The sequence below is a fragment of the Micromys minutus genome (genome assembly GCF_963924665.1).
Source record: "Micromys minutus genome assembly, chromosome: 8".
Classification (NCBI taxonomy): domain Eukaryota; kingdom Metazoa; phylum Chordata; class Mammalia; order Rodentia; family Muridae; genus Micromys; species Micromys minutus.
In genome coordinates, this window is record NC_137977.1 from 23467163 (window position 1) to 23494515 (window position 27353).

General features: G+C 51.1%; 1 protein-coding gene across 3 annotated transcripts in view; it reads right to left on the bottom strand.

The window, feature by feature from the left end:
• Nucleotides 1-2659: 2659 nt before the first annotated feature.
• Nucleotides 2660-27353, bottom strand: part of NRG2 (neuregulin 2) — a gene marked incomplete at both ends in the record, with an annotated part of 173367 nt that continues 148673 nt past the window's right edge. For 2 of the 3 annotated variants that reach the window (XM_080920354.1, XM_080920356.1), the window contains 7 exons: nucleotides 2660-3422; nucleotides 6028-6255; nucleotides 6801-6928; nucleotides 7230-7353; nucleotides 9286-9388; nucleotides 17505-17581; nucleotides 23259-23379. In XM_080920354.1, the coding sequence (XP_080776480.1) occupies nucleotides 2660-3422; nucleotides 6028-6255; nucleotides 6801-6928; nucleotides 7230-7353; nucleotides 9286-9388; nucleotides 17505-17581; nucleotides 23259-23379 (1544 nt within the window). Of the gene's footprint in view, nucleotides 3423-6027; nucleotides 6256-6800; nucleotides 6929-7229; nucleotides 7354-9285; nucleotides 9389-12343; nucleotides 12368-17061; nucleotides 17121-17504; nucleotides 17582-23258; nucleotides 23380-27353 lie in introns of all 3 variants that reach the window. The other variant, XM_080920355.1, reaches the window with a different exon arrangement.

A 27353-nucleotide genomic window follows, 5' to 3' on the forward strand; every position in this document is an offset into this window, starting at 1 on the left:
TCCTTGAATCCAGGGCAGATGATAAGGGAATGAAATGGAAGTTGTGTACAGGTCGGTGAGTTCACTGAGTGGTCACTCAAAGTTAACCGGAGTCATTTGAGTCCTACCGGTGGTTTCTGGATGAAAACTTAGAAGGCAACAACTTACAGCCGTCACAGAGTTTAGGTGAAGATGTTAACCTAGATCATAATGAGATCAGAGGGCTCACCAAGAGGTCAGAGCAGTTAATCTGGGGTTTCATAGAGATCAGAGGTCACACATAAGGATTAGTGCCCTAAGAAGGCAAACAGACAGCAGAAAGGATCTAATGGCTCATCTGGTGAGGTCTGGCCATGATCTACAGGTCTCTGTAACATTCAGCCCAGTACATTTTCTTTCATTTCCCCTCCTTTGTAATAAGTGCCCCTCAGAACCCCATAACAAATATAATGACTTTATAAGTTTAGACTTTTCTTAATCATCTCATCGAGTTTTTGCCACTGTGACTCACGGTTCCAAGGCACAGGTTTCTGTCACTACTACCATCAAGACTTCTAGGTATCAATCAGGAACAGTGCCGGGTCCACCTGCATGTGACCTCCATAGCAACTCAAAAGCTATACAATTGTTTTCTCCTTTCTCACCAAGCAAACCGTGGCTTGGAGAAGCCATATAGCTACTGAGGGACAGCAGGGACTCAGATTCAGTCCCTGTTGTTGCTCTATGCCCCCTCTGTCCCACTCTGTAAGTGTCTGTCCAGACCCACGCTGGAACTTTCAAGAATGCGCATACACATACACACGTGCACATACTCACTCTAGCTCTTTGGGGAGGTTTCAGGTTCTGGCTGGAATCCTGGTTCCTGGTATTCTTGGGAGCTGACGAGAAAGACTCTTTACCCTGGACTCTATCTGCCTCCTCCATGCCTGAGATCAGACCTTCATCAGAGCTGCAGGTTTAGACAGGCCCTGGCTCTGAGGGGGGCATACAGTTGGGGAAGGAGCAATAGTGGGTTCAGGAACAGCAGCTGCAGCTGTTCTGGTCTTTCTGGCAATGAGGGTACCCATTATGTTGTCTTACATGTCCAGACTCTGCCTGTGACGTGCCTGAAGCCCCAAGGGTCATCTTTGCCTCCGCTGCCCCAATGCCAACCCCACAACCCTTTCCTCTTCACCCACCTGGGCAGAAAACTGTTGCCTCAGTCCAACTTCCTAGCTGTAGGGCAGGAACTGGGCTAGAGTTCTGAGGCTGAGTTTAAAGCAGTACAATTTGCGTCAGTCCCTTGGCTGGGTTCCTTGGCACCCAGGGGGACACCTTATAAATGATTTGGAAGGAAGACTTGGAGCAGGTCCTGGGAGCTGGGGCCAGAGGGACTGGAGAGAGGGTCACTTCCGCTCAGAGACTGCCTTGGTTCTATCCAGTCTTTCTACCAATACCCACGTGCCTCATCCTAGGCCCTCCTATCTTCCCTCCTCACCTGGGGCTAGGTACACACAGTCAAACAGGAGTTATTTCTGATTTTATTTATAATATAAAAATGTTCAAGTGTCAACAGTCAGGTGTTCGGACATGTCAGGGTTCCCATTTGTTTCTGTTTGGGATGTTTGTTTGCTTTTTAGACAATTGCCTTTTTTTTCTTTTTTTTTGACAAATTAGCATTGGATCCAGTCGTGAGGGCTGGCTGGGGAGGGCAGGACTGGAAGATGGAAGTCATAGGTGGGTTGGGAGCTGGGCTGTGAGGAGGATATGGTGTTACTTTATTGCTAAAAGGGGAATCGAATACACTGTCGGAGTGGCTCTTCTGGGTCCCAGCGTGACCATGCATTCAATCTAAAGAATCTGAAATGCAAAGGACATGCAGGAGTAAAATAGAAAAGACGACCTGTAAACGAAGGTGCTGCAGAGGACAGAGGATGTCCTGGAGGCCGCAGGGGAGGAGGAGCCGAAGGTTGGGCCCCTGGTAGAGCTGCCCCCTCCCTGGGCCGGGGGCTGGTGGGGAGACAGCCTTCTCTGTCCTCTTTCTCATAGCAGCTGTGAGGGCTGGGGAGGACCCTTCCCCATTCTAGTTGCTGTAGCAGGAGGCCTGTGTCTCCCCTTGGAAAGAACCCAATCTCAATTCCAGCTCGAAGGCTAGGATCCCTGCCTTCCCTGCTCAGGACTCCAGACCTGGGCTGGGGAAGATAAAATTTCGTCTTATCTTCACTTTCTTCCTCATTGTTCACTGCCCTCAGAACCGTTAAAACCTCAGTCTCTTCTTTCCATGCCTTTTCTCCCCCCCCCCAAGTCTGGGTTCCTACAAGCGTCCATCCCCACACTGCACCCCAGACGGCTCTCCAGGAGCCCCAGATTAGCGTACAGCAAAAGGCACCACAATATAGGTTTCTATTAAAGAGTCAAAAAATTGGCCCATCTCTCTTTTTTTTTTGTTGTTTCTTTTTTTTTTCCGAAGCTGTAAATCAGGATGTTACATATAAATAGTTTCCCTATAAAAACGTCTTTGCCGTTAGCTAGTATTATAAGACAATTTTTTTGCTAAAATGAAAATAAAACATTTTGTTATACTTTTTTTTCCTTTTATAGAAAATAAAAATATTTTTATTTCTTTGTTCGCTCCTTTTCCCCTCTCCAGTCGGTGGTCTCCGCTCTCCTTGGAGACGTGAGGCGGGCGAGGCGGGAGGCCTTAGAGGGGCCCCGAGTCCTGCTTGGCCCTCGTGGGCGGCCCCCGGCTGTGTCTGCTGCTGGCGCGCGTGCTGTGGCTGTCCAGGGAGTAGTAAGTCCTGCTGTCGGCCGCTGGGCACAGCGGCGGCGAGTCCGAGCGCAGCGCGTCGTGCGCCGCTCGCAGGCCGAGGAAAGGCGTGCTCTCGGCCGCCAGCGCCCCGTCCGCGTCGTCCGCGTCGTCGTCCGAGGCCGACGCCGAGCCGCAGCCCGAACCGCTGCTCAGCGACAGCGAGTCCCGCGCCGCGCGTGCGCGCTGCGCCGCCAACCCGTTGAGGCGGGAGCGCCGCCAGCGCCGCGGCCCCGCCGACGTCCTGCGGGACGCGCCACGCGTGCGCGGTCGCGGCGGCGGCGGGGGCGCGCACTCCTGCGTGGTCTCGTACTCGTCGTCCTCCGGGATACGGAAGGGGCTGGCGGGCAGGCTGCCCAAGCTGCCTCCCAGCGCGCAGGCGCTGCGCCGCGGCGCGGGCCCCGCCGCCGGGTAGTAGTAGCTGTCGTAGCTGCGCTGCATGTCCGCTCCGGGCCCGGGCCCCGGGCCCGGCGGCGCTGGGTGCCGCAGGAGCGGCTGCTGCTCCGCCAGGCGGTAGCTGATGGGCGCGGCTGGCGGCAGCGACACGGCATGCGCAGAGTTGGGCGATGTGATCTCGAAAGTTGGCACCTGCGTGGCCAGCGAGTAGTGGAAGTCCACGGGCGAGAGGCGCGCGGGCGTGGTCAGGGCTGACACGTACCTGCGGGAGAGACAGAGGCGTGGGTCGGGAAACTGGGTGCAGTGTCATTTCAACAGAGATCCCAACCAAAAAGGACTCTGACCATAGGAGTGAGGGCTGTGGCTCTGACCACGTTTAGTTTCTATCATCCTCCCAGCCTGTTCTTATCTGTTAAGCATAGATGACTATAGTGTTAATTCCAGTGTGATGTGATTTCAGAAATGTGCTATGAGAGTATGGTAGGGATGCTCACAGTCTCTGGGGCACGCTCAGCTTCGGGTGTTTTATGTGTGGCCTATTCTATTCTGTAGCATCTGTGGATGAGGGCTGTACTACACATAGGAAAAAGGGACCCAGACTTTAAGTGCCAAGGACGGAATGACCAAAATGTGATCTGTTCCATTCTTTCAGAATCAACTAACCCCTTTCTCCCTGTTTCACCAAGACACCACTAGGTGTCTCTGCTTAGAGCAGATGATCCCTAGGTCCTTGAAGGCCTGTTTCTTGCTAATACCTCCCAGTGTGAATCCTGGGTACTTGTCCCTGTGATTTGAGTCCAGGTTAGGCAGAAACTAGTATGCTTAATTTCAGGAACCACTAGTCACCATTCAGAGATTCCCCGGATGCTCCTGAAGGGACTTTACCTCCTCTCCTCCCCAACGCCCCAGCCCTACTCTGCTTGAGTGAGGGAAACATGCCTTCTTGTATTGTAGCCAAAGGTTGCCACAGAGGAAGTGACACCAAGTAGGCACCTCAAGCCAGGGCTGAAAGTTACCAAGATAACAACTGTCTTCACTCTCCTTACTTCCTTGAAAAGTTTTCTTTTGCCAATATATTTTCTGATGACCCTTTTGGTCCCCTCTCAGGTGAGCCATCAGCCTCCATCGTTTTCCACCTAAGGACCTGGATCACTCACCTCCATGCCTTTCTTTCAGATTGCACTGCCAGGTGCTTGCCTGCTTTCTGGAACTGGCTTAGGGTCTTTTTTCTTTCTCACCGAGCCAGTTGACCCTCCCCCCTTTCTCACATGCAGATCAGGTTAACTACTAACTCCGACCCACACCCTGTCTCCTAAAGTACTCTCCAGCCTGAACCAGATGTTCTCTCTGGTCATGCCACCACCTTGGGGTCTGTCTTTTACTCTAGGAAGTTCCCAGGGCAAACAAAACAAAATACCCCTACCCCCACCCCCCAAACAACCAACCAACCAACCAAATCGGCTCTGCTAAGGAAGGCCTTCCTATCTACCTATTTATCTTGCCTCCCAAGCAAGCAGAAGCCATGGGCTCTTGGTCCATCTTTGTGTCCCCAGACTGCCTGTTGAGCCTCAGACAGCCCATCCTGCTTCTCTTAAGCATGCTCAGGTGTTTCTCCTAGAAAGCATCCCTTCCCTGTCTCCCTATTTCTTCCCACCATCCAGTGCTGATGACAACAGAGACAGGCATGACTGAGGTAGAACTCTGCATTATCCTGGGGCCTTTTCCAGCCCAATGTGTAGCAGGAATTGTTTCCCCTCATCTACACTGAAGGAACAAATTTTGAAGTACCCGCCCCAGATCATTCAGATAGTGGAGCAGGACTCAGAGCGGGAAATATTGGAGTTTATATTTGGATGAGGTTTCTCTGTCCTAGTGTGGTGTCTATGCTTAATACTATTAAAAACTGCCGAATGTGTCTGGTTTATCCCTGATCGTGACTCCTCTAGACTAAGACAGAAGGGCCATCTCTGACATGCTTGATCAGCCCAGGCTTGGCAGAGAGTCAGAAAGAGGTAGAATTTGCTCCCGGTTGTCCTGGAACCTGTCCTGCCTGATGTGTGCCTTCCTCTGCTTTCCTCTCACAGACTTTGTTTGCCTAGCAGCCACTGCAAAGCTGATAAGGAAGGGGCCTAGCTCCTGTGTATGTGTGTGTGTGTGTGTGTGTGTGAGAGAGAGAGAGAGAGAGAGAGAGAGAGAGAGAGAGAGAGAGAGAGGGAGAGAGAGAGAGAGAGAGAGAGAGAGAGAGAGAGAGAGTACATGTATGACATAGCATGTATATGGAGTTCAGAGGACAACTCGTGGGAGTTGACTCTCTCCTTCCACCACGTGGGTTCTAGGAATTAAATTTAGGTCATCAGGCTTGGTGGGCAAGCTCATTCATTTGCAATAATAATCTTGCCAGCCTGAGGGGTAGGGGGAAGAATTTCCTGGTTCTTCCTTTATCAACTTCTCAGGATTCCAGCAATGCCTTGGGCATTAGGACCTGGCTACTGCTGCTGACATGCCCTGAGATCATTCTTGGCACATGTTCTTACGGCTCAGGTCAGTGCCCTTGAAAATGACCCTTTCCTTACCGTCTAGTTCACTTGGTCTCAGTGTCTCTCTGTTTCTGTTGTGATATGGGGAACTTTAGGTGATTCTAAGAATAGGTCAGCCTTGGGTTCAACAGCCCTGTTTGTCCCTGGTGCTCCAGTATGGTTATTAATGCTCCCCGGTGTCACAAACTGTGTGGTCACTCCAACAAAGATCTACTGAGCCAGCTGCAATTCTAATCCCAGGAGACGACCTAACCTTGATGGGACCTTGTTTGGGTTGGCAGTGCCAGCTTTCTAGCCAAGGTGGGGTCCCGTGAAGGGGTGGACACTGACCTCTCACTATGTGGAGAGTCACGAAGTGAGTCTATGGAGTCGTGGTAGGGTGGCATGGCAGCCCTGCGCCGCTCCTCCTGGCTGTAGGCTGCTGCCCTCCGCGCCCGTGCCTCCACACATGCTGGGCTGTTGCACTTGCTGGTGCCCACCGATGAGAGCATGATGCCTGACTGGGAATCTGAGGTCAGGCTCTCGGAACGTTCCAGGCTCCACGTGTGGCTTTCATGTCTGGGAAAGGCAGATAGGAGTCAGTTGATGGGCTAGGAAGGGTAGGCTGTCCGAGCGCAGGTGTGTGGTTCTGTGACCGCCTTGCCCTGGGTTCTTTGTCTGATCTGTGACTCCCTTTGCTCACTGTCCTCTCCACAGTGCACTGATGGGGGGGCATCACAGATGTTCAACCCTGATAATGGGAGAACTGTGGTTGGTGAGCTATCATGTGTAGAGGCTCCCCCATCCCCTTCACCAAGGTCTCCCAGCTTGGTGATAAAGAACACTTCTATCCCCATGTTCTTTAGCCATTTCTCAGGATCGGAGCCTCACTGGCCAATATTCGGAAGCTCTGACTATTGCATGGATCTCTCCATGGAAGGAGGGATCAGCCTGTTATTTTTTCAGCTATGGGAGCCATTGTGCTTGTGTGGACAGATTGTTCCAGTACTGGAGAGTCAGGTGGACTGTGGTCAGTATATGAACACAAGAGATCAGCTAGCTGTGGATGACTGACCGACAACATACAGGAATGAACATGGTCTATGGGCCCCGGTGCAGCTCACCTGTGGCTGGAGGTGGGCGTGGCTGTGGAACAGTGGTGAGAGGGTGAACAGGAGTGGCTCCCAGAGAATGTGGTCTCAGCTTCCCTCCGGATCACGTGGTCTGTAGCTGGTACATTTTTGGAGATGTACTAGGACACACAGAAAGTTGGGAGGAGTTAGTGATGGAGACTAGATAGGCTCCCCTTCCTGGTCGGGAGGGCAAGTGATAAGCGCAGAGCTCTAGTTAAGGGAGGCCCCACTGGGTCAGAGATGGCTCCAGACAATCAACACCCCACACATTTCTTCCTTATGGAAATGGGCAGAGTCCCCATCGGGGCAGTGCCTGATACACAGGGCTGGACTGGCATCCATCCTGGCCTGTCCTTGCAGCCAGAGAAGGTGGCTATTCAGTAAGAGCTAAGAGGGGGTGATTCTGGGAACACCACTCACATCTGCCATCTGGATCTCCTCAGGGTCCAGCCGAGGGTGGCTGGGCCCGTTGGCCAGGCTTCGGTTCTGGTGGGCTGGGCACATGTTTTGCCGGAGATGGTGATGCATCTGCCTCCTCTGTTTTCTGCACAAGGGGAAAGATAGGTGAGCCTAGTGTGGCTACCCTAAAGGATGGAATTCCCTGGCTTTCCTTTTAAGGAGGCTGGGCAGTGCATGGAATCCCATTGCTCTGCACTGTGTGACCTTGGGCCAGTTCTGGGAGTGTTTTACTTCCTCCATTTGTATTGTAGGACCCCTTATCATCCCAAAGACCACTGACCATCAAAAGCTCACAAAAAACACTGTGCTAGCCCCTCCCTCCCTCATTTGTTTAGCGTTTATTGGATTTTTTTTTTTTTTTTTTTTTTTTTTTTACTGTGTTCCAGACTCTTCTTTGGAACAGATGAGGTAAACATGGTCCATGCCTCATGTAGCCTGGAGCCAGTAGGGGAGGCAGATGGTAAATACACAAGTAAGTGAGCTAGACACTTTGAGTAAAGTTTTCCAAAGAAAATAAAATAGGATGCTGTGATTCAGGAGCCAGGCCTGTGGGACTTCTGTAGACTGACACATAATAAATGCTCAGTAAATTATTTTATCATAAACAACTGTAATTATATCAGCCTTAGGCTCAAAGGCTCAAAGGCTTCCTTGGCCTTCAGTGTCCCAGTTTTGCTTCCCAGGCTTGTTTCTTGCTGCGGCTTTCCACCCAGCTTGCTGGACAGCTTGCTTCTGGTCATATTCAGTGTTCTACCCTGAATTCCAGCCTCTTCATAGCTCATCTACTTATGGCTGAGCCTGAATGCTGCTTCTGAGAGAGAGACATTCTGCTCTGAGGAGAGGTGCTTAAAAATGTATTTTGGTGGCCTGATGTATGGAGGTAGGGAGGGCTCTGTGGATTCCAGGATAGTCAGGGCTGCATAGTAAGACCGTGCGTCAAACCAAACCAAACAACAACAAAAAGCTCCAAACCAAAACTGCTTTGGCACAACTTGCGTGGGGCACTGGTCCTGTGCCTGGTCATGTTCTGGTTGTAGGTAGTTCCGATGAAGACTTGTAGCCTTCAGTAATGAGTAAGTGTCGTGGGCGTCAGAACAGGTGGCTTCTTTCCTCAGTTAATGGGCTTAACTTCCTTGGCCCAGTCTCAACCCTCTCCTTACTTCCCAGCCTTTCTGGTTCTGGTCCCATCCAAGATGAGGTCAGCAGGACCTTAGATCCCATCTGTAGGGCAGCAGGAGTCCAGACCCAGAGACTCAGTCTCTGAAATGGTGGCTCCACATAGGCCCACTTCCCAGATCTGAAAGAATGGCTCACGATCCCACTCTACAGCCTTCATTGGTTCCATACTATCTGAAGCTCTGCATCAAGGTTTTATGAGACTTTTGAATCTCATATGTCTTTAGCGTCTGTCCAATCTTCCTGGCTTCTGCTTTGAGTTGTCTGGGTTGCCCTCTTTGGCTTGTCTTTGATTTGCCCTCTCCACAACCTTTCCAGTTCTGCCTCTAACTGCCCTGAGATAGCCTAATCTCTTCTCCTCTCTGCTCATTTTCAGTACTTCCAGTGTGGGTGTGCACAGCGCTGTTGAGGTAGCTGTGTGTCCTGAGAATGCAGCCTTCCCTGCACATCTTCTTCCCTGCATGGTCCAGGGCCTCTCATCCACCAGTACTCCCTGCTCCATCTACTCCAGGAGCCTACAAGGGAAGCTGGGAGCTCCATTGAGGCCACTATAATGTTCTTTGAGGTGCACACTAGACTCATCATCATAGGACTTGGAGAAAGGACTTAGTTTGCCCAAGATCCTATAAGTGATGGCAGAGTTGGGTTTGAATCAAGACTTTTTCTGTGTCTGTCCCTTAGTGCTACAGTTACAGAGGCCCAGAGACTGTTGGGGACAGAAAGCTGTGGGCAGTCATACTGGGCATGGTGGGAAACAGAATGGAAGTATGTTCTCAGAGAAACATTGCAGGCCATCCCCCACTGGCTTGGCTTGTTCTCAGCTTCAGCATGTAACACTCACTTGGTCTTGCAGTAGGCGACCACACAGACGATGCCCACGACCAGCAGAGCCACACAGATGCCAGTAATTGTCAGGACTCTCTTCTGGTACAGCTCCTCAGCCTCTGCAGGGCAGAGCAGGAACAGAGCCCATGAAGATGCTTGCACACAACCTCCCTATTCCCAAGCCGTGGGCTCCCTCAGAACAGGATCTGTCTGCCTCCTTCCATACCTTCCCCTTGCCTGTTCTCAGACTGCCTTTGCCTCTCTTCAGACTTCTGGTCACCACCTCCCCTAAAACCCTTACCTGCCCATGCACATGAGTGGAAAATGAAGGGGATTGGGGGGATGAAGTAGGGGGTGAAGTTCCAAGGCCACAGTAGAGGGGAGGCAACACCTTGACCAGTACCCCTGACCTGCTCCAGGGAAGCCCTGCAGAGAGTTGTTCTTTATGGCAACAAACAGAGACCTAGAGCAAAGGCCTTTCTCAGCTTCCCTAAAAAGGGCGGATTACAAGGTATCAGACCCAGATTTAGGAGGGATGCTAGGCCAGAAGCAGGGATATAGCACACTGGGGCTAGAGTGGCATGTGGGAAGAAAGGCTTTTCTCCATTCCCACAGCCTGGTCAGGGTAGTGCCTTGGCTCACTGCACCTTGTCTTCTGGTGAGAGGCCTTCCAGTGGCAGTACAGCCTGGCATTTAGGAATGTCCTTGTGCACAAGGAACAGGACCCATCTTTATTACAAGCTGAGAGAGGCTGGGTCCAACTGTCCTGTCTATCTTCTGTGCCTGGCATGGCCATCTCTGCCCCTCTAAAACAGAAAGCCAGGAAGAAGACAAGGAAAAGGTAATAGCACTGGCCATGGCCCACCCCACCTCCAGTTGCTGGCTGGCACTGCCATCTTCCCCTGCTCCCAGCTCACTGATAAGTAGAGGCAGGACCTCCATGATTGGCAGAGCTCTGAGAAATGTCCCAATCCCTCAGATTTAGGTCACCTCCTATGTATACCAGCAACCTAAGAACTGCAAACGCTCTGGACGCTCAGAGTCACAGACATGCCTTTCACACAGACATTCATGCATGTGTCATCTAGACAGACTTTACATACAGACGGTATACAGACTCTCTGTATACATCCTCCATTTCCATCTCTTGCTCTGACTTCTCCCTGCTCTTGGGTCAGCCAAACTACTAGCTAGCCAAACTAGCCTTGTTCTCCACCTGCTTGCCCATATCATTCGTGAGGCTTCTCTCCTGTTACTCCCTCTCTCCACACCTCCTCTGCCCATCCAAAAGTCATCTCAGCTCTGCTTTCCAAGGGAGTGGCAGATCTAAACACAGTGAGCGTTTTCACCGCTGCCCCTGTGGTCCAGGAGGGGGCTCCCTCAACTAGAGATGGCCACTCTTTGACAGGCCTTTCTGTTCCTGCTTCTCCTGACTCTGATTCACTCCCGCTCTCTACAGATAGCTAGTTCTAACCTGCTGCTTAGAAACATGCGCTACAGCTTCTCAGTGAAAGTATAAAAACCCATGGCTTCCTGTATCTTCAAGGCCCCTGATTTACCCAGCTTCACATTCCACTTGGATCTTATCCGTGGCATGTTGTGCTTGGAGCCAGCTACAGCATCTCTAACCACCGAATAAGGCAAGTCTGCGTGAGCTTCGACACTCTTCCCAGTTGTCTGGGGGGCTGGCTATCATGTAGGACAAACTTTTCTTGCTCATGAGTCACAGTAGCACTCTACTTCAGCCAAGCCCTGAGCTCACTTTCTTTTCTTCTGTATCTCTTGTCAACAGCGTTTCCTGTTTGTTGCTGTCTCCTCTTGAATGCTGTTCCAGGTGGCTAAGTATAGTAAATTCTGGTGTTGAGCAAATGTTTACTGTGTAGGCAAATGTGTGCACCCCACCCAGACAGACATATATCCATACTCACCTCCCTGGGCTGGCAATTTTAACCCAAATGTCCTGGGCTTAAACACAGACATTCCACAGCCTTTCTGTATCCTCGAGTCTTGCCCTGAGACACCTGCTAGCTAGATGTCCTTATCCTCCATCCTAACATACCTGCAGATCATTCCTGTGCACCGCAGTACAATCCTAGCCTCTATTCTCCTCTCCTATACCCTGAGACTCAGATGGCCACACTCAGACTTTGAGCTTTGCCTTCTACAGAGAGCAGCTGATAGGGACTACTAGGTGGTTGGGGAGCTAGGACCTCCCCATGAAAAAAGCCTTTCCATATATGTAGTCTCTGAGTCATGTCTGGTGTTCCACACCGTCACTACCACAGCATTCCCACCAATCCTGAGCCCTCCACATCTGTTGCTAAGACACATCTGGATCCTCAGCATCTCCTTGCATCAAGCCAGAGAGCTTAAAATGCTAATCTTCAAAGTCCCTTCCAGACAGGTGGGCCTCCTCTAGAGGCTAAAGGGTCAGTGTGCCTTTGGTGGAGGTGGGGTGGGGTTTGGGGTATGGGAGTAGTGAATCACATGTAAGGTTCTTGGGGGTAGGAGAAAGAGTAGGTACAGATTAAATCCTTGGTGGTTTAGCCCAGATACACACATACAACATGCCACCATAGGGACAGATCATGGAAGGAGTGAAAGGCTCAAGCAGATGGCAGAGTCTGGCAGACAGACACAATGCAGGGACAGAAGCAAGTGAGGAGTTGTCAGCTTCCAGCCTAGTGCAGATTGAGAAGCAGTGGACTTGGGAAGGAAAAAGGATCAAGGTGAGATGGGAAAAGTGGCCTCTCTGCAGAGCTCCTCAAACCAGGCTTCTGCAGACACTAACCCTCGGGTAGCCATGTCTGGTTTGGTTACTGACTGGCAAGTCCCTACAGGCCCCCCCCCGAAGGGGGTGCTAACTGAGCACCAGGGCACAGTTTGAACTGCAGGGTACCCTCTCTCAATCAACATCATCAACATCATCAATGCATCTTGAGGAAGCCAGGGAAAATTTCAGAATCATCAACTTTCCCCTTGAGGAAAAGGGAACCCTAATATTCCTTAGTCCTGGTGTCAGAGGCTGTGGGGAGGGGCTGTGGATGATGCATAGGAGTTATCAGGTTCCGTACCCTTTAATTCAAATCCAAGGTGCTCTGGTAGTGCAGAAGGAAGGAAAGTGAGAGGGGCAGGGGGAGAGAGAATGAGGGAGGGGAGGGTAGGAGAGAGAAAGAGAAAAAAAGTTGGTCATGACTCTTCGAACACTGAGCAGTCAGCCTGCGAGGTGAAAGCATGTTAGTAGCGCCCCCTCCCAGCCTCCTGAGCTCCCTCCCTGGTCCCCAGTACCCGAGAGCCCAAGGACACAAGAGAGAGGCCATGTTAGAAGTGGCAGGCAGGAGCTTTAGAGGTGAGCAGTGGAGTTAGTACCCAGTGAGAAGGCACAGGTGCTAGAGTCAGTTGGCGATGTCCCCCAGGAGCAGAGGGTGAGTGAGGTAGGGTCCAAGGAGGAGTGCTGATGCCCTCCTTCTGGCTCTAGTTCCAACCCTCCACTCCAGCTCTCTTGAAGTCAATCTGCCACCAGTCCTAGCTTATTCATGGGGGGGGGTTCCTTTTCATCTGTTCAGAATGAATGTGTCACGTTTCCAGACTGGCCCCATGTCACTGCCTTGTGCTGCAAGCCTAGCTGGCATGGCATATCTCCTGGCAGTCGGAGTGCAGAGCTTTGGTGTCTTAGAGGGGAACAATGGGTAGAGGAAGAGACTCCAAACAGCAAGTCATTGCTCTACTTGACATCCTATATACCCTGGGCTCCTAGGGTTGAGCTGTGGTACCCAAACCCATCTCACCACTTAGGAGAGTACCTACAACTCAGAGTGAAGGAAGAGTGGGTTTATTTGTGCAGCATGCACACTCCTTACACTGTGGACAAATTACAGTGTTGGAAGTGAGACTGTTATCTGAATGTGTGAGTTTAGGCTTTGGAAAAGTGGATGCTTACAGCATTGACAGGTTAAATAAAAGGGCCTTTGTCTAAGACTCAGCTCTGCCATTGTTTGTGACTCCAAGAGACACCCAAGCCATCTAGGTCTCAGTCCCTCGGCTGCAATGGTGGCGGTGGAGGATCAGGCCTTGTCATGGGATCCTGGGAGGTCTGAAAACCTGGCTGTGTTTCAGAACAGTTCAGGCCAATGGGAGAAGGTCTGGGCAGGAGCCCAGAAATCTCAGCGGTGTTTTAAAGAGCTTGCCTTTCCTTTTAAGGCACGGCCTGTTCTGTTCCACAGACCCGGGGCTCTGTTTCGCCCCTAACTTGCTATGTGGATGTGGTTGATCTGTGGTATCTGTTCTCTCAGGAGCACCTGTACACAGAGGCACATGTGAGCGTGCCTGGCCGACAGGAGGTTCAGCATGTGTGTACCAGGGCTCCCCTTCACACCTGCCTGGGTACATGCCCTCAGTGACTTACAGATCAGCCAGGTCAGCTCCCTAGACCTGGTGAGGGTGTGGCATTAGACTTGACTTCTCATCTGCTCTGAAGGAAGGGCATCCAGAGCATTATCTGGCCTGTCTCTTTCTGAAAGGGATTTCAGAGGAATCTGTATTGGGAAGAGCAGGAGAGTGGGTGGCTCTGAGCTGGGGACCAAGAAAGTCCTGACACCGGGAATCTTGAGGAAGATCCTGGAGTTCTGACCCCATCAGCATTGTGCATAGGCCATCGAAGATGTTCTCATCCATCTCTTAAAACACAACCCTCTGCAATTCTGCTCTGAAGCTGGGGTGATTGAGGGTGAAGACTTGGCTTCTTTGCAGTTTGGCTATGACCGCTTGAAGCCCTAAGTGCAGCTCAGGGTCCTCTCTGGCTCAAAGGGTCAAAGGGTTTCAGAGAGGTTCCTGAACAGTGTATTCTGGAGCCTAGGACTTTGAAGCACTCAGGGGCAGGTTTCTGGTGCCCGGCAAGGCTCGTTTGAGAGACAGCAGACCACCTTCCCAGGTTCTTAGTGCTGGTCTTCAGCTTACTTTCAGAAAAAGTTGTTCAAGTCTATTCATGGTGCCAGGATGCTTTCTCAAGGTGATGCAGGAAATCAGGAGGCAGAGTGGAGAATGGAGGGACCATGGGGCTAAGCTATGGCTGATCCTGCTCAGGCTTGTCTGGCTATTCCTGGGGATGGTGGCCACCTGCAGAAGCAGATTAGCCTCTCAAAGCCCTCTGAGAATTTCCTTCCAGGTCACTTATCTGGGAAACAGACCATGTCAACGGCCAGCTCCTAGTGGGCCAGTGGTGGCTGGCATGCTTGGTGAGGCAGCTGAGAGTTTGGACAGTCACTTGGTAGGTGACTCTCATCCTGAGATGTCTGGGGACAGACGCTGAAGATCTACAGCTGTGTTTTTGTAGTTAAGGGAGCACTATCCTACTCATGTTTCTTGCATGGCACTCAGTCAGGATGGGGTGGCCCCACTGAGTATCAGAAATGTTTATATTGATGTTGTAAGTTGAATTCTGGATTTCCAGCAAGGCCAGGCCTTTAGGACATTTGTGCAAATTTATTGTCTTGGATATAACCAATTTCAGTCATAAAAAGTGCCTGGATGAGGAGGCAGTGATGTATGTGCAGATGTGAGCACATTGCTCGTGTGTGTGTGTGTGTGTGTGTGTGTGTGTGTGAATGCAAGCACACATTGTGTGTTTGTGCATGTGTGAGAGTACAGTCATACACATGTGGGACACAGATGGGCTAGCAGCTTTCCCTTTCAGGAGGGCAGGGCCTGTAGTGGGAGAAACTTCAAAGTGCTGTTGGGGTCAAAGGCTGTTTTCTCAGTCTCTAAAAGATTGCCTGTTCTTGAGGTGGTCTGGGTAGGTGGCAGGGGCAGATGCTTTGCTCAGTAACACTGGGAGGCATCCTCTAAGGACTAATTCTCTTCCTGCCCCCACCCTGCCGTTTGTAGCTGGGAGAGATACTAAGTTGCCCTCTAGTGATGATAGTAGGCTCCCAGAGGAGCTCTCTCAGGCATCCCTTCATTTCCTCCACACTGCTTCTTTCTAGGTACAGCTGCCTCTATCCTCATCCTACGCATGAGAGGACAAATCCAGAGCACTTAAGCAGTGCCCAGGGCTAGGGATCTAGGCACCTGGCATTTCTGAATGGGCAGCTGAGCACTTCAGAGGCCCAGGATGACATCTTTGTACTCATTATGTTCTAGAACATCACAAGGGCTCTTGCGGAGCACACTGGAAGAACAGGAATTCTCCACATAAAGGCACCTGCATGGTACTGATGGCATAGGCAGGAAGGCTGGGAACTCCATCCGCAGGCTTTCTTTTGGGTTCCAGCAGACACAAGCTGAAGGCTGATGTGTTCTAGCTGGCCAAGGGGCTTTTCATAGTAGCCCATATTCTGGAGGTTCTATTGTTCTCTGACCCAGGGCTGCCTGTCCAGAACAGTTTCCTAAGCTGGGGAGACTCTTGGCCCAAGGTAGAAAGGAACAGGACCCCCGCTGCCTGTCTTACCTAGCCCACTCTTGCCTATTTGCTCTGTCCTCTCCTGAGGCTCACCTTGCCCCAGAGTTCTTCACATAGGCTGGATCTGATTTTGAATTTCTCCCGAGCTTAGGTTTTAGAGATTTCTTTAGGACTACATGTTTTGTTCACATATTCTGCCTTTATCCTCTCTTCCTCCATCAACTGTGAATAAAAGGGTCTAGAGAGAGTACTGCCTCTCATATTGTGCACAGAAGTAACACTCTGGGTCTACCAGCCCTCACCTGCTGGGGCCCAAAGGCTCCCATAGGCAGTGGATATGTTTCTGGGCTCTAAGGACAATTTGAGGATTCATTTCTCTACCCTAAGACCCAAACTCTAATACTGTTTTTCTGGATGTGCTATCTAATGACCCTCTTGGTATTTTTTGGAGTTTTCCTTCCCAACATCCAAGTACCATCTAGGTTCTATGGCTCCTTACTGCTCACAGAACCCAGATGTCATCCATAAAAGGATCAGGGGGCTAGTCTGCTCTGCAGGATGGGATAGGTGACATGGTTCTGGCCTTGAAGACCAAAACACCACTGGGCCCCAAACCAAGTCTGCGACTATTCAGGGGCTTATTGCTCCGTTCCACCTCCACCTGGTGGTGCTTGAACGAAGTGCTCTCAGGCCCTAATTAAGACAATCCACTCTGCAGCCAAATCTTTGAGCTGCAATCATTCCCTTGCTCAGTGTGGAGGAAAGAAAGGAGATGGAGTCCTGGATTGTGTTCAGACTAGTGGAGTCTTGGGAAGAGTCACGAGTTTCCTTTGAGTCTTTTAGCAACTGCTGCCCTCGGTTCATCTCATCCTGTAGCCACGTACGTGTCTCTGGAAGCATTCATGGAAACCATTGCTCTGAGACCTGCTCTCTTTCAATCTCCCCTCTGCCTTGGTCCTAGAACCCCTACACAAACCATTCTGGCCAGACCAGAAGGCAGACTTTTGAGACCCCTTCCCTTTTCTCAAACATACCCACAAAAACATGCATACACTCACTGCCTGGCTTGGCAGCCTGACACTTTCAGAGGCAGGAGAGGGCCCTGCAAATGCCTCTTCCTACATTTGGCAGGCTGCCTGATTCCAGAAGAGGGAAGAGGCCTGAACATGGCTCTGCTGCTGCAGAGAATTCCACATCGCTATTCTCAGGTGATACAGGTGACTTATGGGGGTGTGTGGGGGACAGGGGTGTGTCGTCTCCTCTGCAGAGGCTGCTGGTAAGGAGAGGAGCTCAGGACACCCCTGTTTCCTCCAAGACTTGGTAAGGCCCCATCCCTCCCACACGAGGAGACTGCCAGTCACCAGGGAAGAAGAGAAATAGAAGAAAGAAACATACTGGAGAAGTTGACCATTGCGAACTGCTGACACCTGTCCCCGGTGTATCCCACAGGACACCTACCAAAAGAAAGAAAACCAGAAAGAGAGAGCCAGGATAGCAAGACACAGGCATTGCAACACCCCGGCACAGGCTCCTGCCAGCGCCAGCGAGGTTCCTCGCCACGGTTACCATTTGTACTGGCCTTGCCACTCTGCCCCTTACCTGCAGCCCTAAACTTTAAACCCAAAGATTAGGCCAAAAAAAAAAAAATGAAAAAACAAAGCAAAACAAAAACAAAACAAAAGAACTAACAAACCAAAGTACAAAAAAGGAAAGAGAAACGAAACATAACAGCCAAAGATCAAAACAACCAACACCCCTGGCCCTATGCCCTACATTGGGGGACTGCACCCGGAAGCTTTCTAAGGAGCAGGGACTTGTGTTTGTATCTTCAAACATACTTTGCTTAGGATCTGGCATGTACAATCGCAAAGGCAGTTTCTCCAAACATCTCTGTCCGAAGAATCCGTTTGGACATCTGGAGAAGGAAAAGGGGAAAAATCACAGAACAAACTGGCATCATCCACGAGGCTAAGGTTAGAAGTCAAAGTGCGCAGGGATGAATGAGAAAACCAAGTCAGGCACTTGGGGTCACACTTGTAGCTGAAGGGGCTGGAGCCAGGGGCTGGGTGGAGGGCTCTGTCATCTCCTTACAGACAGGACGCTTTAATCCATGTGTCTCTGTGGGGGATGGGGCAGGCAGGGTGGGGCAGGGAGGAGGATGAGTTAGGGAAGTTGGGTGGGAAAGGTGGGGGTTGTTAAGTCCTATTGGTTGGGGGAGCTTTGCTTCTTACCTGCCTGGTGTCCCCCGGGGAAGCCAGAACTGTAGCCCCGGGTGCCAGGCAGGCAGACTTATTAAGGTACAAGTTCCTGGTGTCACTCCTCCAGGCTCTGTTGAAGGATTCTCTCCAGGACTCTGGACAGGTTTCCTTCTCTATGGAACAGCTCCCAAAAAACTCAAAGTAGAGCTCTGCTAGGCTGTTCTCACACTGTGTGCTCAGGACCAAAGGGACCTAGAAGGTATTTGATCAGTTCTCTCAGAGAGGGATCTGTGGCCCAGCGTGTTTGGGAAACCCATCCCCCAGGGCTCCTGTAGAGTAGCAGTCTTCATTAGCATAGGAGATAATAACTGAATTATATGAGCTTATTTGACCTAGGAAGCTTTGTTTGTGTCTTTAGAGACAGGGTCTTGTGTCATAGCTCTGGCTGGCTGGGCACAGAAGGCACCTTTTAGAGGGTCTACTTTGAAGAAGGTTGCCTGTCCTGAAGTGGCAGATGTGAGGAAGGCTAAGTGAGAAGCTGAGGAGCTGGAGGACAGGCAGAGTTGCTTTCGGCTCAGCGGCCTTCCTGACACCTGGTTTAGGGGAAGGTTAGAGCAGCCTAACAGGGACCCTGGTCTGTACAGGAGACAGCTGGAAGCCAGCCTTGGCCTGCCTGCCCTGGGACCTGTTCTTCCACTGTGGCCTGGCTTTGTCCTGGCTTGGGCCTGGATCACTCACTCACCCCCCCTCTCCCTGATCCTGTCATGCCCTCAAGGTACACGTCCTTCTGTTCTCTGGCTGCCACCTCTTCCCTTAAGCAAGTCCCAGTTTTGTAGATTTCTAGGAGACATGCCCAGTCCTGTGCTCTCTACTGAACCCCAGGAAGGCTAGTCACCTAGGGAGAAGCTCACAGACATGGCCGGGCTGACCCTTATGCATGAATTTCTTCAGAAACAGGTCTCTGTTGCCCTGGCCTGCAGTCCCTTAGGAACTAGGGAAGCCCCTCGGTGCCAGGTTACTGTGCAACATTAGTCAACCTGGAATTCCTTAGGAGGTGAGAATTCTCTGCCTTAGCCTTCTTCTGAACGTAACAAGAGAGCCCTTGGCCTTACAGTTTGGCATCAGCCGTTGGCAATGATAGATAATCAGGAAAACCCTACGGCTTCTAATTTAGAGGAACAGGGAACAGTAGTGGCTTGTGGACTTCTCGCTGGAGTTTCTTTGGGCCTGTGTGGTATCTCTCTAGGTTGGGAAGGAGGGAGAGCCGGACATTGTGGTGGTGGAGCGTGGAGCACATACATTTGGAGATCTGGCTTGGCAATAGCTCTGATCCCTGACCCTTGTCCCTAGTCACTTTAGTCCAGGAAGATAGAGGAGGTGGCCAAGGCTTCCCACCTGACTCCAGCCAGGTTTAGCTCTTCTTTCTTTGCTCTTGGGCTCTGATGTGGGGCATTAGAAGTGAGTGAAGTGATTATTTTTCAAGCAGAAGCACCTTTGGGAGTAGAGGATAAAGACCTAGAAGTTGAAATGATTCTTGGATTCTATAAAGTAACAGAAAAGGAATAGGCTTGACTGTGTCCATTGTCTGCCATTAGCTGGGCTCTTAGAGTCAGGGAAACCATGTATGCAGGTGTGTGTGTGTGTGTGTGTGTGTGTATGTATGTGTGTGTGTGTGTAAGAGAGAACAGTGGAGTGAAGGGGCAAGAAAGGTTAAAGAAACTTATTTGATATCAGGGCTGCTGTTCCAGGAATCTTTAAAAGCAGTGACAACTATAAAAAGACCCCCGTGTCCCTGTCCCACACTCAGCCTGAACTAGTCTGACTGCCTGCTCAGGGTTACTGACTTCCAGGTGGTGCCAGTGCCTGGTGCACAACACAAATGTGCTATGGTGTTTGTGCAACATCCTTGCATCTCTCTGAGAGAGGGGTGCTCCTTCTTGATAGATAAAGAAAAGGTCTTGGGGAAATAGGGTTGTCAGCGTCAGGGAGGACTGATAGCCAGCACTATCCCTTGGGGGCATTAGTTCCTTTAGGGGCTCCTGGATATTTCTATTCCTCTTGGAAGTCCTGTGTGTGGAGGGAGACTCAGGCTTCTTCAGAGAAGGTTCTATGTCTAAGCAGGTCCTTCAGCTTTTCTGCCTCAGAGCCAGACCGGTGTAGAAGGAGCCAGAAGTCTCCTTTTATCAACATGAAAGGAGTCTGCATTGGGTGTGGGTGGCTGGCTGGTGGCTCTGGCTCCCACTCAAACAGGATGACTATCAGAAGTTTGGGGGGATAGGGGATGGGTCAGAAGGGGCAGCAGGCTGCAACCTTCCTAGACCTTTCTATAAGGCGTCACCTCTGACTCTGAGAAGGTCTGAACCTGGGGCTGGAGAAGAGCAGGGTGAGAGAAGGGCAGAGAGGAGAGCCCATGGGCTACATCCGGGGTGGCAGAGAGGTGATGACCTCTGCTGTCCCTGTTCCCCACCCACCTCCCGGGCCTCAGTTTCTCCTTTTGGTAGCCTGGGGATAATGCCATGTGTGCTGCCCTCACCTGGAGAAGGAAGGATGAAGATGAGGCTGTGGCCCAGGCACTGGAGGGAGCCAGGGTCTCGGAGCTCACAGGGCAGGTGGAGATGTAGTGAGGATGAGCAGGCAGATGGGGTGGGATGGGGTGGGGGAAGCAGGGATGAAGGAGATGAGCGGATGGGGGAGGGCGGCATGCCACTGGTATATGCACAGGGCTGGAAAGAGTCTTGTTCTGTCATCATCCCCTGAACCAGTCCCCAAGAGTCACGCACCAACTGTGCTCAACAAACACACGGAGAGAAGAGGAGAAAACGGCAAGAGGAGGCCCAGACAGGAGACAGTCACCTTGATTTGGACCCCCGTTTCAAGTCCCCTTAAGTTTTCTTTAAAAAAAAAAAAAAAACAAAAACAAAAACAAAATTCAGTATCAGTGACACTTTGCTTTGGCACTGACTTCCAGAAAAACAAGAGGGTTATGGAGTGTGCCTGCCTGATTTCCAACACTCCCTGGGGGGCGGGGGGTGCTCTGAACCAATACACAGCAACAAGTGTAAGAAAACCAGGAGGGAAAACTGAGTTTTATAGAAACTGGAATGAAACTGACCAGTGTAGTTTCATTATCCAAGCTAAGCGGAAATGCAAAAAAATCAAAAGAAAAAGAAACAAACAGCACAAATGGTAGACGTGAGTCCCATTCCTAAGTTCTTTCCTTTTCACTCCATTCAGGTGTCCTCAGAAACCCCAAGAGGCCTGCCCCACCTCCCACCCCATTTCCCACCCTCAGAATGGCCTCTGGGCTCTGCCCGGCCCCCTCCCCCCTGCCCTTCTCCAGCACAGCTCCAAGGACTGCAGTCCCAGCCAGGATGTCCTTCTTCCTTGCATGTGACAAAGGGGTTGAGGGAAGCAGGTTAGGGAGCCTTGACTGGGGCTGTCCCAGGGGGGCAAAGATGGGGAAGTTTGAAACCCAAGTTGCCCTGGGTGGGTAGGGAGGAAACAGGGCACCCTGGAGTTCACAAGGGCTCAGGGCCCCTCCCTGCTCCTTTCAAATGTAGCAGAGCATATCCCCTGGCTCCTAGGGGCACAGTCATGCTGGCAGGTTCTCCTGGGAGCCTTTGTTTTAACCTTCCCTTTCTGATACTGCACTCCATCTTGAAACTCCAGGGACCTGCTTTGTCCTTGTACCTGTCTTGGGGGGGCAGATTCTTCCTGCCTGTAGCCAGGGTTGACTTTAGTGATAATGCTGAATTCTTTGAGGGATTCAGGGGTCCAAGAGACTAGGGGGAAGGAGAGGCCTGGTGTGGCAGAGGGGAAGGAGAGTCAGGCCTAGGACTTCTCTGTGAGGCATACTGGGATCTCTATTGCAATGAGAGCAGTTGCAAGGCCATGAGGTTTCCTGGGGCCTGAGCTGCTATTGTGGCTGTGTCTTAGAAGCTGAGGGCAGGCTTCAATTTCCCTGGAGTACCTGTTGTTGCTCTTGGAACTTCTCTGAGGGGTTCAGGAGGGAGGAGCGGGGAAGGGGTGACATCAGGTGAAGGGTGGGACCATGGAGGAAGCCATCAAGAAGGCCAGCTGGGGCCAGAGCCACAGTTCTGCCTGGCAGTGCCACCAAGCTCTCTTGCGGGTGAGTGGGAGGACACATGGATGCTGAGATCCTATTGGCCTGTGCAGGACTCTTTAAAAAGCCTAATCACCTCTGCAGGTTCACATGACTAAAAGGCCAAGCTAGTGATAGAGGTGCAAGATCTCACCTGAGGGTGGGGAGTGGGCAGAGGCAGGAAAGCTTAAGGTTCTTCTATCAGAAGTTGGTCAAAACCCTCTTTCTGAACTAGCAACACTTTGTTGCCTTTGTCCAGAGGCCATGGAAACAGGACAGCTCAGGTACCCAGTCTGGGGCCCTTGGCACGGGTTGCATTGAGAAATCCAAGTTGTTAACTAGACCCTCTTCCTATTCTTCCTTAAGGTCTGGCCAGAGTTGTACTCTTTAAGTTTGTGTCAGCTTCCTCACACACATGCAGGAAGACCTGCTAAGGCTGAAACAGTCCTTTCTGGTGGCTTCCTTCACACAGTCCTGAGTGCTGCAGTGTGGACAGTTGAGTTCTGAGCTCCTTGGAGCTCTTGCTGGGGCTACCTCCACTTCCTCCACTGGGCTACCCCCATGGTGGTATCCTTGCTGGAGTCCCCACTTTCCATAGAGAGGGACTGGGGTTAAAATGGCAGAAGCAATGTTCAGGGAAGAAGAATTGGCCACTTCTGGTCTCAGGGTAAGAAGAACAGCCAGATCTAAGGCCAGTTCTTTCCTCAGTTCGTAAACCCCCATTTCCCCTCTAGACAACAAGAGTGGGGCCATCAGGGGCAGGGGCTCTGGAGCCTGTGTCCTACACTTCCAGGCTTATCACTACTGGAGAAGAATCAGCCAGCACATGTTCAATCAGGACAAATTTGGAGAGTTGCTTAGAGATGGGGAGGAAAGACAAAATGAGGGAGGGGATAAAGACAGAGATAGAGACAGAGAGAGGGAGGGAGGGAGGGAAGGAGGGAGGGAGGGAGAGAGAGAGAGAGGGAGAGAGAGAGAGAGAGAGAGAGAACACCCAGTGCCTTAGACTGGTATCTCCACCTCCCTGCAGAGTGTTGGTAAAAGGTGGGCATCAGGAGACAGGGTGATAGGGGCCTAGCAAACCAGGTCTGTAGGAATCCACACATCCCTTAGAGCTTAAATATCTTTAGAGTCCAGGAAAAAGACTAGAAAGTGGCAAACCACCCTGTCTGTGCCCCCTGGGGATCACTTCCAAATAGCTTGAAGCTCACTTTTTCTAGAGCCCTCCACTTCTGCCCCAGTATCTCTTCCCCTGCTCTTGGCCCTGGTGCCCACCCCTGCCGGTCACTTACTTGCAGGACAGCTGGTTGATACCCTCGATGTAGTAGCACACACCTCCATTCACGCAGTAGGACTTGGCTGTCTCATTGCACTTCCGGGCATGCCCCGACCAGGATGACAGAGTGGTGGTCACTGGAGATATGAGAGACAGGCGCTAGTGACCCAACAGCACCACCCCCTGGGTCCTTTGTGTCCTTTCATGTTCCTGTCTCAAAACTGGGAGGTCACTAGGACCTGCAGGAATGCCTGGGTAGGAAAGGGCTATCGGGGATCTCTTGGTGGGCCACAAGGCAAGCCACAGCAGACTGCCTAGTGTGGTCCTGCGTTCGTACTCTCGGGAAACCTAAAAAAGCCAGGAGGGTTTCCACTGTAGTGGAGGGGTGGAAGAGACCAGAAACAGATTCTGCCATTGGAGGCAGGCCTGACCTCTGTTCCAGTCCAGTCTCCCTCCTGGGGGCCTTCACTAAGGGACTAGATGTTAATGTAGAGAACGGCTTGTGGGGGGGGGGGAGCCTGCATTCATCTGCACTGCTCAGTTCTTAAGGTGAACCAGGGGAATGAGTGAAAATGACACCTTTAGGACACTGTCACTCTGTGAGCTCTGGGAAAGTGTGTGTTAGGGGCAGGGTCTTGGCTTCCACCCTTTTCCCTCGTTTTTATGAAGGCTGTATGTCCTGTCTCTAGAATTGTTCAGGGTCTCCTTTATGCCCCCACACCAGACAGCTCTCTCCTTCTTAGCTGTTGCTGGTGGAGGGGGCCTTCAGACCTTGGCCAGCCTAAGCTATAAATCATGAAGTTCAGGAGGAGATGTAGGTGGGAGAAGGGCTGGGGTGGGGGGCAGGGAGCAGCCGGGGAAAGGCTGGCTGCTAACCCAGGCTGCACATCTGATTGATCAGGCTTGCCTGGAACGGTGAGAACGGGTGCTTTGCTCTCTTAGCAGGGGACAGTGTCCAGAAAGCTGGCTTTAAATGCAAAACCTTCTTTCGTAAGGCAATGTCCTACCCTGGCTTTTCAGGATGTGCTGTCAAAAAGGAGTCCCTATTCCTACTCTGAGGGTCTTTCACTCCTGCCCAGCGGTGGACCTTGGACTGCGGTGTCCCACTCCACCTTGGCTCCCTTTATCTCCTCTGGAGTGGCAGCCTCCACTACTCCCATCGGCAGTAGGGAGGAGGCGAGAGGAGGAGGATGGAGCAGCAGGCGCTTGGCACCCTCAATGTTTAGACATGTAGGGAGACAGATGGAGCGTGGAGGACTAGAGTGTACACACAGCACTGCCTCTGTATATGTCTGAGGAGCTCACAGATAAAACTCAGCAGGCCAGCTCCCACCCCCCTCTCAGCCCCATGCCTGTTGCAGAGTTGGCATCTCAGGCCCCACCCCTGCTGAGGTCTCCTCTAGGGCTCCACTGCAAACCCAGCTGGGATCCACATGCTGGTCAGGCAAAGGAAGCTTTTACTGGTGTTTGCTCCAATTCGGGGTCATAGAGACCCAGGAAACCAAGAAAGGAACAGAGAAGAGACAGGAGTGCGGTGACCATGCCTGCAAGTTATAAAGTCCAACACTGGACAGATCATGGAGTCTTGGGCTTAGAGGTTGTCTTGCCCTTTGGTTATACCATGAAGGAGGAGTGAAGAAAGACAATGGTGGAGTGCCTGTCTAGAGCTGCAGTTGTGTATTCCTGCCAGATACCCTGTTTCTTGTGAGAGAACATGTCAGCACCAAGGCTTGATGCAAGCAGATGAATGCGGACCACAGCCTGGAACTTCCCAGGGACCTTGGCAAAGCCTAAGGAATCTTGGCCTGAACCTGCCAGGCCCAGCATGGTTCCTCTGCAGCAATGGTGGCAGAGACTTCCTGCTGTCCTGGCTTCACTGTTGTTCTGCTAGGTTGACTAAGCAGTGGGCAGCAGTGAGGATGCTGGGGTGGCAGGGACCACAGAAGAGAGATGGAGGCCACCTAGTTGTGGTAGCCTGGGCCTGGATTGCCAATGCCATAGCATGGGGCTGATGCCAGCACTCCAGAGAGGCAAAAGGGAGCAGAGTGGGAGAGGTAGTCGTCAATGTCAGGGCAGAGTGGCCACAGGCCTCCCCAGTTCTTCTGACAGGGTAAGGCCTTCCCAAGCTACTTTCAGCACAGCTGTACTGGTGGTGAAGCCACAGCGCAGGGAGGCGTGTGCCCCACAAAAGGTGTCAGGCCATCATGCCCTTACACTGACCTGGCACTCACAGGTTCTTCCTTATTTCCTTGTGAACACATCTGTACTTTACCACTGTTCTCTTGCACTTGGAGAAGCAAAGGTGGAAGAGGCCTGCTCTCTTGACCTCTCTATTGGGATGGTTGGCAGCTACCCCAAATCCAGTATGTCCGAACTGACCTGTCTCAACATCTCCCTGGTCTTACCTCTCTGTGTGTGAACCCCAAAGTTCTAGACAGCATCTTCCATTTTTTCACTATCTCTAATGTTATGTACACACTTCCAGACACTGCCTCTTCCTTCCCTGGTTCAATTCTCTGTCACGTCTTCCTCAGTGACCTTACTTCCTGGTCCTCCTGACTCATACTTGCTGTCACTGTGGCCTTTTTGCTCAAAAGCTACCACCGCGGCTCTTAAAATATATAAATTGTGTCAACCCTTCCCGTGATCCTGACCCTTTAGTGGTGTCCCTATAAATGAGTGTAGTCAAAATCAAGCCCCCAGCTCCTTGTCAGGTCTAATCTGGGTCTCATTACCTTTTTGTTATTTTCTTTCCTGTTCTCTCACCATATTTGACTACACTCATTTCAGATGTAGTCAGGTGACCTGATACTCATTACCTTTGAAGTATCAGTGCCTCAGTGTAGCCTTTCTGGGCTTCTCAGCCCCCACATTTTTTCTGTTCATTACACAAGCGTCTGTTAGTATTTGTTCTAAGGTCGTTAAAGAATCAAGTGTGCCACCACTATCTCTTCCATTAGAACCCAAGCTCCTTGGAGCATGGCCACATCTGTGGTGTTTCACTGAGCTCCACCATCTAGACAAGACAAATGCTTGACACAGAATAGGTCAGAGCGAATGAGAAAACACATATCTGATTCACAAGGGGAAAGTGTGCTCGGCTACATCTCTGAGCATAGTCTAGGGTTCTTATCCTGGCCATGGAAATCTTTTCTGTAAGACGCTATCTCCTCAAAGCCACAATGCGATACTACTTCACACCTACTAAGAGGACTAGAATGGTGAAACAGGAAGATAACAGTTTGTGGAGAGGATGTGAAGGCTCAGAACCCTGGGGCACCACGGCTGGGAATGTTCGGTGGCCTGGCTGCTTAGGCATCTAGTCAAGAAGTTCTTTTAAAAAGACATTAAAATCCTCAGAGTTACCATGCTCTCAAGAAATTCCACTCATGGGTGTATCCTCAAGACTGAAAATGTGTGTTCTTACAAACACCTGAACATGAATGTCCGCGGAAGCGTTATTCATCAGGCCCCCGCTGTGGAAATGATCCAAATGAGTCAACAATTCAGACCCGTTGAATGGGTGAATAAAAATACAGTACATTCACACACCGGAATATCATTTTACCATAAAAGAAATGCACTCGTACATGCTACAACATGGATGGGTCTTAAGGTACGTGAAGGTCACTCATTACACAGTTATGTTTCTATAAAATGTCTACTCAAAGCTGATTTTCAGGGGCAGAAAGCTAGAGTAGTGGCTGTGGCATTGGAGGAAGGAGTTTCTGATGTGATGATGAAAATGTCCTAGAATTAGTGGGGATGGTTACATAAGTTGGTGACTATACTGAAAACCACTGAATCATACTTTAAAAGGGCAAATTTTATGGTATGAAAATTATATCTAAAAATTAATTAAAACCATGCCCAGAAGGGGAAAACTCAGAGAGCAGTTGCTGAGTGTCTGGGTGCAAGCTGTCCCAGACCTCCTTTAGAGGAAGATGAAATGGGACAGAGGCTGCTGTCCCAGCTCCAGCTGCTTTCCCCTTTTGAGCACTCCTTCCTCTCTTTAAGGTCCAGCTGTTTTGAGCTATCCAGTGTTCGCCTTGCTGTGCAAATGGCTCCTTTTCATTTGCCTCAGGTGTTTGTCCCCACAACCCCTACTTTG